This window comes from Pelodiscus sinensis, chromosome 21 (genome assembly GCF_052426305.1).
Source record: "Pelodiscus sinensis isolate ZL-2025 chromosome 21, ASM5242630v1, whole genome shotgun sequence".
Taxonomy (NCBI): Eukaryota; Metazoa; Chordata; order Testudines; family Trionychidae; genus Pelodiscus; species Pelodiscus sinensis.
This window is the reverse complement of record NC_143072.1, coordinates 2,213,196-2,232,499: the sequence shown is the minus strand read 5'-3', so window position 1 is coordinate 2,232,499 and position 19,304 is coordinate 2,213,196. Positions and strand designations below refer to the sequence as shown.

Sequence of the window (19,304 nt, the reverse complement as noted above, 5' to 3'; positions counted from 1 at the left end):
GACTTATAACCAGGGCTCGCCAAGCCACGGCAAGCCCTGCTCGCCAGCCGCGCTGTCTAGCGCTCTGTGCGTGTGCAGATCATTCTGCGCATGCGCAGATCGCCCGAACCCGGCTCTTCCGGGTTGTAATCTACTTGCCACGGGCGAGTAGATTACATAGTTTGTTGAGCCCTGCTTATAACCATGGTTGACTACTGCCTGGGGACATGTTTTCAGTGTGATAGATGGGGTGTCATCTCTGAGTCTCATCATCATTCGCATCAACATGGGAATAGTTGCATGGATCTGGAAAAGGTAGCGCATTGGGGGTCCATAGGCTGAGCAGTGAGATGCAGAACCTGTGCGGTGTGTTCAGTAAGGATCCTTGTGGACTAAGAGCCCCATCAGAAGAAGCACCATTGCAGCTGGCTTGCCTCACTGGGCTGCCTTCAGGGGATCCTGAAGGACGTGTCAGACTTGGCAGGGTTGTGTGGATGTGCACGGAGGAGCATTGCTTCAGCCTGTGCTGTTCCTAGCCAGTGGATAAGCAGGAACTCAGGTCTTTAGGGATCCTAATCTCAGGCCTTTCACCAGAAGCAAAACCAAAAAAGTGTAAAGGCTCCACTGCAAACAGCCTTTTGGGGTCTGTGTTTCGTTGGAGTAGTAAATATGAGGGTGTGTTTGATTTGTCTAGTTGTTTTATTGTAAAGTTCTTGTCATCTGGGAATCTGCCCTGTAGCTCGAGTTTTCATTTAGCCACCCAAGCTCGTCATGCTCTGAAGCACTGTAAGTCAAAGCACACCAGTAAGGATTTGTGAATCTTGGGACACCGAGGGTACGTCTGCCCTACACTGCGGGCTACCGTCGAGTTCAGCGACGCAACTTCTGCTAAGTTATTTGCGTAGCTGAAATCAAAATAGCTTAATTTTGGTGCTGTCTACACAACAGGAAGTTGTGCACGTGTAAAATGAGGGTTACAGGAGTCGGAATAAGAAATCCTCCAGCTTGACAGTATTTCAAAATAACATCAGTTATTCCGAAATAACGCTGCTGTGTAGACATTCCCTGAGGTAGGAAAATGGGAACTGGGACTTCTGCAAGTGTGGCCTACTGGTAACAGCCCTGTACTGCCACTTGGGATATTCTGAGTTCTAATCCTGGCTCTGCCACTTGTCTGTTGATGACCTTGGGCAAAGACACGGCTGCCTCAGTTTCACCATCAGTAAAATGGGGATAATGAAACTGGTCTTCTTTGCAAAGCTCTTTGAGAGGTACTGGTGCAAAGTGTTTGATCATGGCCAGCAGATGTTATTTTGCGTGTTCTTCCTTCTAGGGCTATCGCAAAGTGATCCTTTCAACCAACATTGCGGAAACCTCCATCACCATTGCAGGAATAAAATACGTTGTGGACACAGGCATGGTGAAAGCAAAGAAGTACAGCCCCGGTGAGGACTTGAGACGAGTGAGAAGGAAATAATTTTTAATTCTTGTGAAGTTTGTTGAGGCACTAAACTAGCAGCTGATTTAAACCTCTCCTCTGTCCTAGTCTTCAACATGTCCTGTTTCAGGGAAGGGAGGGGGGGTGTCAAAATTGAACATGCTTTCTTCCTCGGTGCCCATCTGATTCTGGGCTAGGGTGTAGACCGGGCCATCCATTTGTGGGGGGAGTCAGTTAAGTGTGGAATTCTACAGGGTCTACTGGGATATGTCTACATTACAGTTTAAAAATTTGCAGCTTGCCCATGCCAGCTGGCTTGGGCTGTGGGGCTGTTTAGTGCAGTGTAGATGTCTGGGCTGGCTGGAGCCCCCTGCAAGGTGGAAGGATCCGAGAACATCTACAGCCCAATTAAACAGCCTCTGAGCCCGAGTCAGTTGACATGGGCCAGCCAGAGATGTCTGGGTGCAGTGTAAACTTACCCCTGGCACTGTGAAATGCCACCAAGTGGACGCAGCACCACATAGTTGTATTCAGGTCTCGTGTGCTAAGCAGGCCAGGCCTGGTTAGCATTGGATGGGAGACCGCTGTATAGTGGTGGTGTTTCGGTAGATGGTGCTCTCTTTCTTCCCCCATTCCTCCGGATCCGTGCTCAGCCACTGTGCGAATTGGCGTGCGCTGTGTTTTCGAAGCCCAGCGTGCACGACTGTTTGCTGACACGGACGCACTTCCTTTCCCAGAGAGTGGCCTGGAGGTGTTAGCTGTGCAGCGGGTGTCGAAGGCCCAGGCCTGGCAGCGTACGGGACGAGCGGGACGAGAGGACAGTGGCGTCTGTTACCGGCTCTACACGGAGGATGAGTTCGAGAAGTTTGATAAAATGACGATACCAGAGATCCAGAGGTGAGGTCATACTCCACTTCCCCGGACACATACAGCCCGGCCTGCCCTCAGCCAGACCCTGTGACGGAGCCAGAAGGGGAGGTTCGGAGGGGAGTGCCGTGACTGGATCTGGAGCCCCTTTAGCAGCCTGGGCCGAGGAAAGGCGGTCAGAGCCTGGAGGCAGAACGGTGTCTCGGCTGGCTTCCTGTTGTGGCTAATTCCGTTTTCACAGCTTCATCATCATCAACAACCCAGCTTAACGCCTGCTGATGTCTGATGCCTCCCTCGCTATTTCCTTCCATCTTGCCCTGTCCGGTGCGGAGTGGCTTCGTTTCTGTAGACTAACTCGGCACCAATCTACTCTATTTCACAACTTTGCTGTGTTTAATGACGGTGGGGCCTGGAGCTGTCAGAGCTCAGGCTTTTGCTCTGTCTCCACCAGCAGCCCCGTAGCCAGGAGCAGGGTGTCAGAAACAGGGCGAGCAGGGTCTGCGTGTTTGGCTTTTTCTCCCCCTCCCACCCGCCTGCCCTTTTCAGCTTGCACCGTCCCATCTCACGTGGCATAACTGGCAGCAGGCTGGGGAGGCGCCGGGGGATAGTGGAAGCGACTTGCTTCCCCTTCTGTTTCCTCGCTCAGCCCTCGGGGCGGGGGCTCCCTTGGGGTCTCAGACTCCCAGCACTTCTGTACCAAGAACCATCTGTGGAGGGAGAAGTTCAGGGCAGTGTCCAGCTTCCAGGGCCACCTTGGTCGTTGCCCTTTGGTCCTTTGCATGAGGCCTCTTTCCCCTATTGTGCCTTTGCCCTGTTGCTGACAAAAGTGAATGTGGAAAGCAGGAGTCTCAGGCCCCGGGCCTGTGGGCCATCCGCCGCCGGAGAGATTGTGCAATGCGACCCGGCCGTGCCTCCTGACTCCCCCCGGAGGAGCGGTGCACTCGCCCGGTGCACTCTGCCTCCCGCAGCTCCTGTCGCCACAGGGAGCGTGGGAGTGTACGACTGCTGCGGCCACACTGCACCAGGGCCCCTCCCCCGGTGATCCCCGAAGCCGCATCCTCAGGAGACGGGGGGCCATGTGGGAGAGTGGGCGGGGCAGTGGTGGGAAGGGGCAGGGCTTGGGAACTGGTAACAGACACGCTCCCAACCCCACCTGCCAGGAGTCCTGGGCCGGATTGCGCAATCGCTCCAGCTGGAGATGGCCCACGGGCCAGGAGTCTGAGACGTCTGGGGGTAAAGCCTCCCTCTTTCCTCTGCTCTGTGGCTGGAGGTGCTGCTGGAAGAAGTAGCTGATCTGCAGGGGTGCTGAGGCCAGGGGGAAGGGTGAAAGATTTGGCTCTGCATCTCTGGCAGTGCCCGGCTTCCCTTTGGAGCTAGGAACGTTTCTTCTTTAATGCCCACAGCCTCCCCAGCTCAGGACGACGGGGCACCGGACCCTTCCTCGGCGTGCAGGGTTTCAGAGGTGCCCGTCGAGCAGGCCTGACCGACTTGCCTCAGTAGGGACTGGTGATTTCTCTCCCTGTGCAGGTGTAACCTGGCCAGCGTGATGCTCCAGCTCCTGGCGCTGAGAATTCCCAACGTTCTCACCTTTGACTTTATGTCCAAGCCATCCCCCGGTAAGCGGCACAGAGGCAGCGTTGGGAGGAATGGGTAACAGGTCTCTGAGGATTTATCGGAAAAAAAATGTGGACTGAACCAATAAGGAAGAGTGGGGGAGCCTGTCCGCTAAGGAGCATAACACTTCTGTATTGCTGCAACCTCCCACTAGGGGTCTTGCCACCTGCAGAGCAGTCCTGTCCATACGACAAATTGGGGGCGCCTACTTCAACCGGGAGGGACTGAGGGTTATGGGGGCCACTAACCACATACGTGGCAGGAACTGGAGTGGCCCAGCAGCCTTCTCCATTTCTCCCTGCCACCCTCTCCCGGCCTGCTGTGCGCGGGGTCTTGGCGTTAGCAGGAAGCAGAGCGCCCTGCCCCAGGCTCTCTGGTTCCCACCACGGCGGAGTAGTGAGGTGCAGTGGACGGGGAGGGCACTGCAAACGGGGTGGAGCTGCCAGGCTACTCCGGCTCCCGCCACCTGTATGTGAATGGTGGGGAGGGAAACCCTACCATTGCTGCGCCAACCCCCCCCCCAGTCCTCTGGGCCATAGGGAGTAAGCCGGTGGGGCTGCCTGGGGCACTGGGTGGGGTGAGATTACCACAGGCTCTGTGCTCCCCGCGGGACAGCCCTGGCCACGTGGGTGGACCAGGTTCCTTTAAGTGCTCACTAATATGAAAGCAGCACCTTGAGGGCAGGGAATTGGACTTCCCCAGTCGAATGAGGGGATAGAAGTCGGCTCGGGGTGCAAGGAAACTGGAGAAATCTTGAGGGGAGGCTTCTAGAGAAGGAGAGCGGCCTACAGAGTCCTGGCAGGGCTGCCGCCCAGGGGTTGGCATGGCACCTTGCTTTGCTTCAGTGTAGAGTGTACTTGGTGAGTGGGGTGTCCGTGGAACGTGCCCTGGAGACTCAAGCAGTGCCAGGCTGCTGCCCTTCCCTTTGACCCAGAGACACTGTCTGGGATGGAGCTGGGGGGCGGAGGGAAAGTCTTTTGCTCCTCTGCTGATATTGCCAGCCCTGGCGCCAACTGGCTGTCCCATTCTGTCTTGATAGATGCCATTCGCGCAGCCATTGAGCAACTGGATCTGCTGGGGGCGGTGGACCGGAAGGAGGCTCAGGTGATGCTGACCCCGCTGGGACGGAAGATGGCAGCGTTTCCTCTGGAACCCAAGTTCTCTAAGGTACAAGCGCTAGGCAGTGAGCTTTCCGCTGTTAGCAAGATCTGGTTTCCATACAGATACTGTTACCGTGATACGTCTGTAACTGCCCACATGTGAAGTAGGGATGTAATAGAGCAGTCAATTAACTGATACGCAAAAGCTTATAGGTTAATGCTATAGACTCCACGCATTTCCCTCCTCCCCCTGCCCCTTTCCAGTACGTTTTCTAGAAGGCTGGCCAGCAGCTCGGCTCAGTGCCAGGTCCGGGACTTACCCCTGCTGCAGCTCTGCGTTTAAAATGTGTTAGGAACCAGGCAGGCAGCCTGGCTCAGTTCCAGCTCACACCGGATCGGAGAGCTCAGACCTCCCTGGACAGGCAGCCGGCCCGCGAGGGGAGCTGCCTTTTAAACTGGCTTCTCTCGCGGATCAGCTCCTGCTTGGCATTCCATACTGCTGCCTCTGATAGAGAGGCAGCAGCATGGAGTGGCAGAGGGCTCCTCAGGAGTGGGGCCGGAGCACACTGGCCCCACCTCCTGGGACTATAGAATAGTCGAGTAACCGATAAGAATTCACATGGTTAATCGACTGTTCAGTTAACCGATATTTAACATCCCTAGTGTGAAGAGAGAGAGCGCGCACCTCTTTTGGGCCTGACTCTGCAGGTTCTGTGAGTTTGGCTGCTGCTGTGCAATAGTTGTGGAACTTGGCCCTGAGGAGATGCAGCCTCCAGGGTGCTGAAAATCCTAGTGGATTATAGGCACCGTTTTTCTTTACAGAAGCTGGATTGTCCCTGTCACATCCTGCTCATGGAGCGTGTGCTTTATAATCCTGTTGATGTCAGTCATTTCCCGTTGGTACTCAAGTGAGGCTCGCGGGATTGTCATTCACCTCTAGTGCTTCTTGTTGTTCTCCTCCATTCCTGTAGCTCACCACTTGATTTTAAGGCGGCAAGTTAGAGTTAAAACCAAAGTTTCCAAAAGAGCTGCTCTCGTCTCCCTTTCAATACTCATATAAATGAGCATGTTATGTTGAAACTCCCTTAAAATAATCAGCCCTCCCCAATAGTGTGTGTATATCGGTGGGCCTAAATAATAGACATGAGTGAGTCAAGGTTTGTGAGTAGTTTAGCTCATTCAAATGAGAACAACTTAAAGAATAACCGTTAATGATGGCTATTACCAGTGCCTCCGTGGTACTGCCCTGGCATGAGGATGGACTAGTTGTATCCCTAGAACATCTCTTCCCGCTGTCTTCTGTCATTTTAAGAATAAGCCTGGAGTTCCCATCTCTTTATGTCTGTTCCTATTGAGCCAGGTGTTACCATTTGTGTGTTAGACTCTTTTAAAGTTTACACTGCCCATCAGGATTACTGTGCTGTCCACGGGTGAAACCTATAAAAGCCACTCTTGCTCTGTGCTTGGCAGACTATCCTCCTGTCCCCCAAGTTCCACTGCACGGAGGAGATCCTGACCATCGTGTCCCTGCTCTCGGTGGACAGCATCCTCTACAACCCCCCGTCCCGGCGGGATGAAGTGCAGTCTGTCCGGAAGAAGTTCATCTCCAGCGAGGGAGATCACCTCACTCTGCTCAACGTGTACCGAGCCTTCAGAAATGTCAGCGGCAATAAGGTGGGTGGGACTGTCTGGAGACCCCTTTGGGGCCGTGATGTCTCTCCATGTTATCTGCACTTTGCTTTGTATCCGAATGCCTTGTAATCAGTCTGTGTATCCTCGCTATGCTTCTGTGGGGGTGGCAAAGGGGTAACCTCATTTTATAGGCAGAATACGTGATTTGATGAAGATCATGTAGGAAATCCACAGCAGAGCTGGGAAGCGAACCCACGTCTTCCCCAGTTCCAATCTAGCACCCTAAGTTCAGGGCTGATCTTTCCTCCCTTGTACTGTTCCAGTGGGGTAGGATTGTACACCAGGAAATGCCTGGCAATGCGCTTTCCCGCCTCCGCACTCGTTACAAAGGGATTGAGCCTTTCTGCAAATGTTGTAAATGGGATTTGGGTTTATTCCACAACTCAAATTCTCCAGTCTGATCCCTAAGGCTGTGTCTACACTGGCGCGATTTTGCCGTGTGTTCTTGCGCAAGTAAACTGATGTTCTACTGTATGAACTCAGGGCTTCTTGCGCAAGAACTATGATGCTCCCGCTCAGGAACAAGCCCTTTTGCGCAACTGTTCTTGCGCAAGAGGCCAGTGCAGACAGGCTACATGAATTTCTTGCGCAAGGAAGCCCGATGGTTAAAATGGCCATCAGAGCTTTCTTGCGCAAGAGAGCGTCTACACTGGCAAGGATGCTCTTGCGCAAAAGCACATGCCAGTGTAGACACTCTCTTGCACAACTACTTTAATGCAAGAACTCTTGCGCTAAAGAGTTTTTGCGCAAGATTATGCCAGTGTAGACGTAGCCTATATGAGTAGTGGAGCAGCCTGGGCTGCCTAGCGTTTCTTTCCTCCTCAGGGCTCCCAGTGCAATTTAGAAACTTGATGCTTCTAGGAATCACTATTGCTACCTCTGGGAAGGGCGCGCAGAAGCTGTTCCATGGCACATGGCGAGCCCACGTTGCAGATTAGGAGAGTGGGTGAGGAAATTTGCATCTAAGTGGAACAGGAGGGAATTTAGGTAGGTTGAGTGTAACTATCTAGACTGGGAATCTGGCTAAAACTTGCACTGCTCTTTTGAATGGGTTTGTGATAGGGATGTAACCTGTTAACTGTGGCTGGGCTGGAGCAGACCTCTGTGGTGCAGTGGGCCTGGCCGGAGCAGGGCCCTGTCCTCAGTGCAGTGTGGCAGGCCAGGCTGGAGCAGCCCTGCACCGCAAACGGGGCAGGGGGTGCTCCTGTCAAGTTGAGCCCATTGCGCTATGCTACAGACGGTGTGTGGGGGGGAAAGTGGGGGGACACTCCAGCCCAACCAGGTTGGAGTGGCCTCTTGCCTGCAGGATCCTGGTTAACCAGTCAAATATAATGTTTAATCAGATAACTGATTAAACAGGATTTTAAATCCCTAGTATGTGATTCAGGGACTCCATTGTACATCCCACCCAAAGACAATATCTTTAACATCCCTGATAAGTCAGTTGTTCTAACTTTCACTTACTCTGCTGCAGGAATGGTGCAGAGAGAACTTTGTGAACAACAGGAACATGATGCTGGTGTCGGAGGTCAGAGCTCAGCTCAGGGATATTTGCCTAAAGGTAACTAGTTGCTGTAAAATTCTCCAGTTGTCTTGTCATCCCCAGAATGGCTTCCTGGTACCAGGCCCTAGCAGAGGGAAACACTCTGCCATCAGTTTCTGGTTTGAATATGGTGGGACTGTAACTAACTCCCCTAAAGAGCAGTGTGGATCTGTCTCTGGGCAGCATCCCACAGACTCGTAGTGCAACTGCCCACTTGAATTGCCATTGAACTGGAATTCCCATTTCTTCTGAGCTTTCAGTTGTGCCATGTTTGCATTTCTACCATGCACACCAGAAGGGATGCCAGGAAGCGATGTGTGATGTGGGCTTCCATGTTGTGCTTGAAGCCACCTGTTTCCACTCTTACTTGCACTGCATGGTGATTGCAAGGCTTTTCCAGGCTTGTGTTAAGAGACTTGATGTTAGTCGGGTGTGTGGTTCTGAGCTGCAGGGCACCACACCCACAAGGTTGCCGTTTCTCTTTCTCTCATTACTAACTAGCTATCATTACCGATTGAGTCCTCCCGATCGGACACAGGGAATATCCGCCGCTGCCTGGCTCACAGCCTCTTCATGAACACTGCAGAGTTGCAGCCCGATGGCACCTATGCCACCGTAGACTCCAACCAGCTCGTGGCAATCCATCCCTCTTCTGTCCTCTTCCACTGCAAGCCAGCCTGCGTCACTTACAACGAGCTGCTTCACACCAACAAGTGCTACATGAGAGACCTGTGTGTGGTGGATGCAGATTGGCTGTATGATGCTGCACCCGACTACTTCCGTAGAAAGCTAAGAGCAGCCAAGAACTGACCTGCTCTGTGTGCCACCGCACGAACCCTGGGAGATTTCTAGGGTTTTTTGTAATGAATGTACAGGAACAATAGTGCTTTGCCTTGCCAATCAGGTAGGGCTGTACAGGAAATGGCTTCTTCACAAGAGCCATACCTCATGCACTGTTGGACTGGCTTAGAACAATCATCCTTTATTACAGTTAATAAATAAAAGGGCAACATCACACATGAACATAGTGTATATATTAACATGTGCAGGTTGGGGTGGTGGTCTTGGAGTCCAATTTTTAAAACTAATGGAAATATATCGGGGTTGTGTATGAACAAATGAGATCCCACGGGGACCCTTTTGAGCAGAGCAGGAATTTTTTGACAATTGCCCTTGTCTCCTTTGCAGGCTTTATCGGCAAAAAGTTTTAAATCTTTGTGTATAGTTGTATTAACAGGACAAAACTACCTTTTTTAAATGTACATTTTTTGGAGGGAGGTGCTAATGAATTTTACCTCGTCCGACATCTTTCTGCCTGATGTTACTTTCACCTATTTGACCCATCTGAAAGCAGGAAAGGTTTATCTGAATTGACAGCTCTTCATCGCCTGTACCTGTTTGTAAGCCCAACCTTGTAGTGCTGATAGCGGTGCAGTGGCATGGCGAGAGATGATCAGTCACCTCTGTCGTTTGCTAGCGGAGGGACTGCAGGCATCTCTTTCAAATGCTTCCTTCGTTTGTAATTGCTGCACCATCAGCCCAGCAGTGTCTCTCTCATCCCGTTGGTTTTCATGTAGTTGTGTAGCAAACCAGCTGCCATGCAGGTAAAATGCTTCTGGGACTGCCCCCGTTCAGCCACACCAAAGTGCCAATATTCCCATGGAATGCTGGCCCTTCACCACAGCTGTGGACGTCGGCATTGGCAGGTTAGTTCTAAGCTGCTAGGCGACCCTTGTACATCTCCACACTGCACTTCTTGCCGATAGACACAGAATCTGAAGCCAGTTGGCCGTCGCAACGCCAAACTAGGGAAAGCAATGGATTGACATTTGGACCGCCTACATCTGTAGCGCTCGGTTGTTTACAGCAGTAATGTGTGGCTTTGGCTTCAAGAGCTAGTGCTGAGAATTGTCTCTCAAGCAAGAGAAGTTGATGTCGGTTTAAGTGGTCTTGCCTGGTGGTTGCAGTTGCCCAATAGTAGTACATAATGTGCACATGCACTGCAGCAGTAAAGGAATGCTGGGCTCGCGGCCAGGATAGAGTTCAATGCAAGAAGATTTTTAATCCACTGTGGAGCTTTTCTAAGTAGTATGTGTTAAAGAACTTAGGTAACATTTCTGCTGTGAGTTGGAGTTTGTTTTTTTTAAATTGGCAACATGCTGGGGTCTAAGTCTTGCTTGGGCAGGTGTGGCTAGTCACATGTTCCAGGCAATTCATAACTAAGTAATCCATAGAAAAGTCATAACTACAGATGATAAACCAGATACTTACAACTGAAATGGTTAAAGTAGCTAGGTATGAAGCTCTCAGGCTCTTTACATGGCAGACTGTCTGCTGAATCAGCAAAAACCAGTGTCCTCTGCACTTGCTTTTCAGCATTCCCACAAAGCACAAATCTTTAATGAAATCTTTGCTTTTTACTTAGGAAACCAGGCACACATTGTTGGGCTTTATCACAGACTGTTTAGTGATGTTGAGTTGGGCAGCGATCTATTATGTATCGCCTCTCTCCAAATGCCACAGTAATTACTTGACTGTATAACCAGCTATCTTCTGAGTACAGTCTTTTCCTGTACATTGTGATTGAGAAACATTGTTATTCCTCACTATATCTGTGAGAGAGGGGATGGGATTCAGACTGCTAACTTTTGTGCTCTGCCAGCTCAAATTGTTGTGCCAATCTTTGCCTGAAGAGGGTTTCTTTACCATAGTAGCCAAACCAGAAGCAAAGACTTTGTTCCAGACTGAATCCAGAAATCTGGCAGGAAAGAAATTGCCATCCAACATACTGTCCTACACACATATGTTTGTGTTTCCTCTTTGGCCAGGTTAGAACTTCCAAGTTCACTACTTGGAGGCAGCAGATCACATGTCTTATCCTTTGCAATAGTTCATCCGTTTCTTTTGCAGCAAACTTTACAGAAAAAAAAGATGATGTAATTGAGAGTCAGACTTCCTCAAAGACTCTTTAATCATCGTATAATTATTTTCTCTCTGTTTTACACCAGTATTTTTCTGCTTTTTTGGGGGTTGTTTTGCCCTTCATTAGACCTTTGTAGGACGGCAACATTGGCTAGGAACATTTCATCTGTCTTTGGCATTTTGGGCTTCCTCCCGCATTATAGCATCTAGTGGTCAGATGCTTCACTGTAGAAAAATGGCAATAAGAACCAATCTTATTTTTAATCCTGTGTTTTATACAGGAACTAAGGCAGGTTCAGCCAGTCTAACTGCTTGATTGTCCAAATATTATTTGCCTCTTAATGTCTTGAATAAGTGGAATGGACTGTTCTATATTGTCCATAAGGTAAGGTACAGAGAAAAATTATAAGTTTTAAAAATTAAATCCTTTTGAGTATTTCTAAAACAACTTCTCTGGGAGAGGTATCTTCTCAGTTCAACAGAAATCTCTTTGCACAATTTGAGTTGTTCAGTTTTATGATGAGTTGAATTAAAGCAGATTTCTAAAAGGGGAAGATGGGAAACTTTTATCAGTTAATGTGATTAGTTAACATGAGCTACTCTGGGATATCCCAGTTTGACTAAAATGGTGTTTAGTCCACTCTTGTATTTTTCAAACATCCATTTTACTTTGTTTTTTAATCTTTTAATGGTGCTGCTCAGGGATAGAATCATATTGGAAAACTCATTCTTCTTCTGAACAGAGAAGGTGCTGACTTCACTGTGCAACCGTCAGGGAGAAGTTATGCTTCCTGTCTTGATTTTCCCCCCCCCCTGGTTAAATGCCTCACAGTTACTCAGTATATTGCAGTATGCCTTCTCTTCAGACCAGTATTATTCTGACTACCCTGGTCCTCACCCAGTGAAAGCTCTGATAAATACCTCTTTTAAATCTGAGTTAACACTCTCCTCTAAATCTGCAAATCACTGACTCCTAGGATCAGCATCACTGTAAGTAGATGGATTTATAGCATAGAATGCCAAGAATATCTTTCCTTCTGTTTCCAGAAATAATGAAGTGTATCATTCTATTTCCGGAGAGAGTGACGCTGAATTTTTACAGGGATCTAGAGAAAATGTATAAATATAGCCATTGGTTGTGCCTCTCTCACTGTACCCATGCTGGTAAGAAACATGATGAGGGGTTAGGGCAAAGTTGCTGCCCTTCTGTGCACGACCAGCTGCCATTCTGCATTTGAACAGTATGTTATTACTTCAGTTGTTATACAAACTGCAGGGAATTATCAAAGCACTGTATGTAATTGTTCCTGTGTTTATACAAAAACTCTGCAGCTGTAGGGGAAAGTGGAATAAAAGCACACTTTGTTTAGAAGCTTGTTTAATATGTTGGGGGGAAGGGAGATCCATTCAGAAGCAACTAATTTGTACATTTGACTTTCCCATAATAAAGAGATGGCTAAACTCCAAGGTTAAGTAGTTGTTGCCTTATTTTCTATACATAGCTTAGGCTTTGAAATGAGCAAGCTAAGTGGCTATTAAAAGTACATGGTATGTTTATGTACAAATTCTAATTTTACATAGTGATTTTCTTTGTACTTTGGGCTCTTGTAACATGATGTTTTATTCTAAGTGGGCAGATCCCCATTGTCGGTCCTTTTATAATTAATATTAGTAAATTAGTACTAAGTTTTTTTTCTGTCTAATTTTAAATTTAGGGAGACTTGCAAAAATGAATGAAAAGTCAAATGCAGCTATCTTACAAAGGGTGGGAGATTGTATTTACAATACTTTTATTATAGCCTGTGAGGTTTCATTGGCCTCTGTACAATTTTTAAACTAGATTTCTGTAAGGCTTAAAACAATCAGTCTCGAGGAAAATTGTAAATACTGATGTCTTGATCATTTGGACTCGCCATCCTACTCCCAGATGCAGTTTTTTTTAGAGATTCTTGGGTTCATAAAAATAATAAGATTTAGCATCTCTGCGGAAAGAAGAATATGGAAACCCGAAGAGTGAGACATCAGCAGCTGCTCCCCTCATGCAGTGTCATAAGTTGCACAGGAAAAATGTTACACAACAAAGGTGGCCTCCAACTGTTCTCTAGCAAAATGCTGGCTTCTGTTGCCAGTTCTGCAACCGAAGTGGCCAAATAACTTCTCTGTACTGTAGGATCTCCCCCTGCAAAATGGGAATAATTATAGTTCTCTTCCTTTAACTTTTTTTTTTTTTAGATCGATGAATGAAAATTGCTACTGAAGGGTTACGTCTTTATTATGGTGTTTCCAAATGTATCTACCTTTTCATTATGGGAAACGTTTTCATTATGGGAAAACAAGCAGTTCAGTGATACCTTAAAGCAGTGGTCTCCAATCTTTTTAAGTGTGAGATCACTTTTTGAATTTAAATGGAATCCAGGATCTACCTCAAACTCAAACACTGTTGCCCTGCCTCCTTCCCACCACTTCTCCAAGGCCCCGCCCCTGCTCACTCCATCCTCTCTCCCTTCCCCATCCTCACTCACTTTTAGCAGACTGAGGCCAGAGGACTAGGATGTGGGGGGGGGAGGGGGAATGTGGACTCTGATCTTGAGCTAAAAGATTTGAAGTGTGGGAGGGGGTTCTGAGCTGAGCCAGGGAGCTAAGGTGCAGGAGAGGGTTCAGGGTGCTGGCTCTGGGAGGGAGTTTGGGTGCAGGGGGACTCAGGGCTAGGGCAGTGGTTTGGGGTGCAGGAGGAGTTCAGGAGGTGGGATAGGATTTGGAATGCAGGCTCCAGGTGAGCACCACATACCACATGTGGCTTCTGGGTGGTGGTGCAGGGGACTAAGGCAGGCTCACTCTTACCCTGGCCCTGCACCACTCCCAAAAGCAGCCAGCAAATGCTCTCCATCTCTGTCCCCACCTCTGCTCTGTGGAGATGGGATACAGGGTGGAAGGAGGTGCATCCTGACATCAGCAACCCCTTCACTTCTTCCTGTGCCCCACACAGCAAGCAAGAGCCTCCTGGGGCTAGGGGGAGGCAGCTCCAAGGCAGAGGGCAGGAGCAACAGGGCAGTGCTTAGAGGGGCAAATGAAGTGCCAGCATTTGACAGCCTCTTGGCCAAACCTGTCAGGATCAGCTGTCAAAGGCTCCAAGATCTACCAGTAGATCCTGATCCACTGCCTTAAAGACTAACCATTGTATTATGGCATAAGCTTTCGTGAGTGTCCACTGATTAAAGGAGTTGAAACTCACGAAAGGCAATGCTATAATAAAAGTCTTCAAGGTGCCACTGGAGTCCTTGTTGTTTTTGCTGAAGCAACTACCTCTGAAACCTATCCTTCTGGAAGTGAGACACTCAATAGGTGAGACACTCAAAAGCCCCTTGAGCAAAATGGCAGCTCATGAAGTATGCAAATGCAGCATAGCAATATTCACCGCTTCGTCTCCTTTTCATATTTTCTTGCGCAAGACAGCGCAGTATAGATGTAGCCTAAGTGAAGCATTCACACTACCAAGCCCGTTATTCCACAATTGCGGGCTGCAGACTTCAAACCCTGTAGTGCTTTTCACGAGGAGTACCACTAGTTCCAACTTTGTACGTCCAAGATAACAGTAGTGCAGACATTCTGGTGTCACTAATTGGCCTCTGGGAGGCCTCCTGCAGCTGATCACGCCAGCCACGCTTGGCGAACCCACTGCTCTCCCCTCCTGCGGCGCTCATCCTGGAATTGATGTCATGTCCCACGTGATCAGCTTTGTGAGCCCTGTGCAAGTGACCAGCACATGGAGACATGAGTGCCCCCACTGTCCTCGCTGACATCGTGATGGTTGCCAGCACTTCTGCTCCCATGGCCCCCACTGCCCAGGGATGCAGAAGAGCTCCAGCCTGAAGTGCTAAGGAGATCCTGAATCTCACTGAGTAGGGCGGGGGGGAGGAGGGGGCGTTCAACCTCCATGAACTCTGCACAATGCAGGCAAATGCCAACATCTATGGTAGGATTGTCTCCAGCTTCTTGGCCAAAGGCCACACCAAGAACCTGCAGCAGTGCAGGTTCAAAATCAAACAGCTGTGCCAGTCCTACCAGAAGGCCAGGGAGCAGAGCAGCTGTTCTGGGGCAGCACCTGCCACTGTTACAACCAGTTGGATGTCATTCTGGGAGGGGAGTCGGTTACCTCCACCGCCGTGGTCCAGTCTGGCCTAGACATGCCTGGCATCAGCCTGCAGGTGGGCAGGGTGATGGAGGAGGATGCCAGCAAGGCAACAATGCCTGAGAGCTAGGAGCTGCTCCTCGCTTTGGAGCCGGTCCGCCCCTTCCAGGATGTTTCCCAGGCTTCTGACAACCCTGGGGAGGGCACTTCTGGTGAGTTTTCTAACTTTAGCTGCAAGTGAGGGTCAGGCAAAGGGCTGCATGCTCCTCTCTGTTACTCACTCTGGCTGTGTCTACACTGGCATGAATTTCCAGAACCGCTTAAAACGGAATACTATTCCGTTTTCAGTTTTTCCGGAAAAGGAGCGTCTACATTGGCAGGCTGCTTTTCTGGAAAAGCCCCTTTTCCGGAAAAGCGTCTGTGGCCAATGTAGATGCGCTTTTCCGGAAAAGACTACTGGGCTGTCTACACTGGCCCTTTTCCGGAACAGTGTTCCGGAATAAGGACTTATGCCCGAGCGGGAGCAGAATAGTTTTTCCGGAATAGCGGCTGATTTTGTACAGTAGAGCATCGTTGCTTTTCCGGAAGTTCAAGGGCCAGTGTAGACAGCTCGCAGCTTATTCCGGAAAAGTGGCTGATTTTCCGGAATTAGTGGCCCAGTGTAGACACAGCCTCCGAGGGTTGCAGAACAGCTTGTTCACATGTCTGTAGATGGCGTGTCAGGCTGGAGCACTCATTGCCACAACGCTGTCACACAGGAACCCTTTGATCCTTCTCACACGGTTCCCATAGAGGCCTGCCTTATTCCAGCCTCCGTGGTAGGACACCTTCCTACACTAAGCCACCAGGAAGCAGTCTGGGGTCATGGAACCACATAGCAGTGTAGCACGCTGCCCTGATTCATGCCCGCACACAGTCAGCATTCGCTCCAAAGCAAGCACAGTGATGCAGGGAAGACTGATGATATGCATAGGAACCTGCTGGAAGGAAGAAGAGGAGGGGAACCCATTAGCACTTTCTGCCACTCATACACACTTCCCCTCTCCTTCCAGCAGGCATTGATAGAAATTCTCACCGCAGGATGCCACGAGTGCCAGACCCAGCATGTGCAGGACACAGTAGGAAGCTGAGCCGCCCCCCGGCATGGTCCTGGCCTGGTGGGCACCTTACCATGCCTACTTATCTCCAGTCTCTGTGTTTGTGATGCTCCCCTGGGATGTCTGTGCACCTGCTGGAAAGTGCCTGCTTTAGAAGCAAATTATGGCCTTGCTCAAAACACAGTGCTGTTGTCTGAACTGAGACCTTCAGTGTTGGCTCAGTGATTAGGGCTAGGCTTCATACAAAGCGTTTCCTGTGAAGACTGCCCTTGTAAATTCACAGCAGGACAGCTGTGAGCTGGGCATGTCCCTAACTTCCTGCTGCATCTATCCACCTGACCAGGATCTGCAGATGAATAAGAACATGGGACATGCTCATGAGGGAGCAGCTGGTCTGCCTGCAGTCCCTCATGCAGGAAGTCAAGGCAGAGTACCTGGAGCAGGTTACTGAGAGGAGCGGCAGGCTGACCAGGAGACAGAGGCCACATGGGAGCAGCTGGTACACCAGCGTAACATATTCTCTACCCTCACAGCAGTGCTGGAGCATGTAGCAGCATGCATGGATTGGGCCACCAGCCACATCCCACCTGCTCGATGGCCACCCCTGCAAGGGTCTCCAGGGATTGCTGGGACCCCAAAACACAAGGCATGGGGCCCTCTAGGCCACCTGGAGGCAAACACCAGTCCCAGCCCTGGCCCCCATTACAGGTTCTTTCTCCATTCCCTTCCCTGTTGTATGTCCACTGAATAAAGACTCCTGTTTGTTAATCAATGATCTCTTTATTGTTTGCTCTGCCAAGGAGGGCAGGAGAACAGAGAGACGGGGGATCTCTCTCTCTCTCTCACACACGCACACAGAATGCAGGGTGGAGAGTCTCACAACTGGTCTTGCATAAAACTGTCTTTCAAGGCGTCTCTGATGAACAATGCCCCTTGCTGTGCTCTCCTTGTGGCACTGGTGTCTGGTTGCTCAAACTCCCGAGCTAGGCGTTCTGCCTCAGCCCCCCATGCTGGAAGAAAAGTCTCCCCCTTGTTTTCACACAGGTTATGGAGCACACAACATGCCGCCACCACGAAGGGCATGTTGAGCTCGCTGATGTCCAGGCGGGTGAGGAGACTCCTGAACCTCCCCTTTAAACGCCCAAATGCACATTTCACCACCATTCTACACCTTCTCAGCCTGTTATTGAACTCCTCCTTGCTGGCATCCAGGCGGCCTGTGTAGGGCTTCATGAGCCAGGGGAGCAAAGGGTAGGCTGCATCTCCCAGGATCATAATGGGCATTTCCAACTCTCCGACCTTGATTGCCCTATGGGGGAAAAAAGTGCCAGCACGCATCTTACTGAAGAGGGATGAGCTCTGCAAGATGCGTGTGTTATGCGCCTTTCCCGACCATCCAACGTTGATGTCAGTGAAGCGTCCCTTGTGATCCACAAGTGCCTGCAGCACCATGGAACAGTACCCTTTTTGGTTGATGTAGTTTGAGGCATGGTCGTCAGAGGCCACAATGGGGATGTGTGTTCCGTCTATGACCCCCCCACAATTGGGGAAGCCCATGTCGGCAAAACCATCCAAGATGTTGTCTATGTTGCCCAGAGTTACAAACCTCTGTAGCAGGATGTGGTTGATGGCCTTGGCTACTTGTAGGAGCACAGCCCTGACTCTGGATTTCCCCACCCCGAATTGATTCCCGACTGAGCGGTAGCTGTCTGATGTAGCTAGCTTCCAGAGGGCAATGGCCACGCGTTTCTGCACGGGGATGGCAGGTCTCACTCGGGTATTCAGGTGCCTGAGGGCAGGGTCAAGCCACTCGCAGAGTTCGAGGAAGGTGGCCTTGCGCATGCGGAAGTTTTGCAGCCACTGCTGATCATCCCATCCCTGCATGACAACGTGATCCCACCAGTCTGTGCTTGACTCCCTCCGCCAGAAGCGATGTTCCATTGTGTCGAGGGGAGTCAGAGGCATGTACAGAAGCAGGAGTGCCAACACTTCGCTAACCATGGCTTCTGGGCCATGCTGGACCTCCTCCTCTTCCTGCTGGAGCAACGTGCGGGCATTGTCGAAGTACTGCTCCATGAGGCGCAGCATTGAAGCCATGAGCGTGGCACTGCTTTGCAGCTGCTCTGGCTCCATGGTCGCAGGGCTGTGGTGCCAGTGTGGGAACCCAGGGCACAACAAGACAGGTGCCCACCGTGTCCCTTCCCTGTCGCACAACAGGGGAGTAATGGGGATGCAAGAATGGAGAGGAGCCTCTGAAAGCCCAAGTCGACACCAGACGGATCCGCTCCCCAGAGTTCCTCCGGGGGCGCCGAGGCCGAGGCCGGCTCTGAACGTGGACACGTCACCTCCGGGAAACTTCGATTCGCGCCTGATGCGGGGACACGGCTCCACAGCAGGTGCCCAGCGCGCGAGGTCAGTGAATTCGAATGGATCCCGCAGGGACCAGCGGCTCCGGCGGTGCGGGGGGGGGGGGGGCACGTTGCAGGGCTGCAATCCCCCGGCGCGGCTGCAAGGCACGAATCGAGGCAGCGGTTAGTTCTCGAGCCGGCAGGCCCCGGGCCAACTGCCGCCCGCCCGCGGCTTCCGAACCGCCCCTCCGATCGGTTTGCGCGCGACGGTTACTGGGCGGGGCCGGGAGGGGCGCGCGACGGTTACTGGGCGGGGCCGAGAGGGGCGCGCGACGGTTACTGGGCGGGGCCTGCTTCGCGCCGAGATCGGCCTGCGGGAAGAGGGTCCCCTGGCCCGGCCTTAGAGCGGGGGCGCCAGCGGCAATGGGGGGGGGGCCTTACCACGCGAGCTCGGTGGAGGCGGGGACGCGACTCCTTGTACGGCTCAAGGGCGGCCCGCGGCTGCCGCTGCCCGAGACCTGAAGAGGCAGAAGCCCCCTCATCGAACCACTTCCGGGCGACCGCGTGCACTTCCG

The 19,304-nt window shown here is 51.0% G+C and overlaps 2 protein-coding genes across 2 annotated transcripts in view; one reads left to right on the top strand and one right to left on the bottom strand.

The window, feature by feature from the left end:
- The window catches only part of DHX33 (DEAH-box helicase 33), a 25,432-nt gene extending 12,810 nt beyond the window's left edge, over positions 1-12,622 (top strand). The window contains exons 6-12 of the mRNA XM_006136073.5: positions 1,313-1,424; positions 2,155-2,314; positions 3,812-3,900; positions 4,938-5,065; positions 6,469-6,672; positions 8,165-8,251; positions 8,735-12,622. Of these exons, the coding sequence (XP_006136135.2) occupies positions 1,313-1,424; positions 2,155-2,314; positions 3,812-3,900; positions 4,938-5,065; positions 6,469-6,672; positions 8,165-8,251; positions 8,735-9,043 (1,089 nt within the window). The 3' untranslated portion in view covers positions 9,044-12,622. The remainder of the gene's footprint in view (positions 1-1,312; positions 1,425-2,154; positions 2,315-3,811; positions 3,901-4,937; positions 5,066-6,468; positions 6,673-8,164; positions 8,252-8,734) is intronic.
- LOC102447468 (uncharacterized) lies at positions 12,107-19,304 on the bottom strand. Its single transcript, XM_075904391.2, has 2 exons — positions 19,171-19,304; positions 12,107-18,887 (listed from the first exon to the last, which is right to left on the bottom strand). The coding sequence occupies exons 1-2, from the start codon at positions 19,269-19,271 to the stop codon at positions 17,258-17,260; spliced, it is 1,731 nt and encodes a 576-aa protein (XP_075760506.2). The 5' UTR covers positions 19,272-19,304; the 3' UTR covers positions 12,107-17,257.

Coding starts and splice junctions, on each gene's coding strand:
- LOC102447468 (XM_075904391.2), bottom strand. CDS start 19,271: ATGAGGGGGCTTCTGCCTCTTCAGGTCTCGGGCAGCGGCAGCCGCGGG. Junction 18,888..19,170: donor GCCTCCACCGAGCTCGCGTG/GTAAGGCCCCCC, acceptor CGTGCCTTGCAG/CCGCGCCGGGGGATTGCAGC.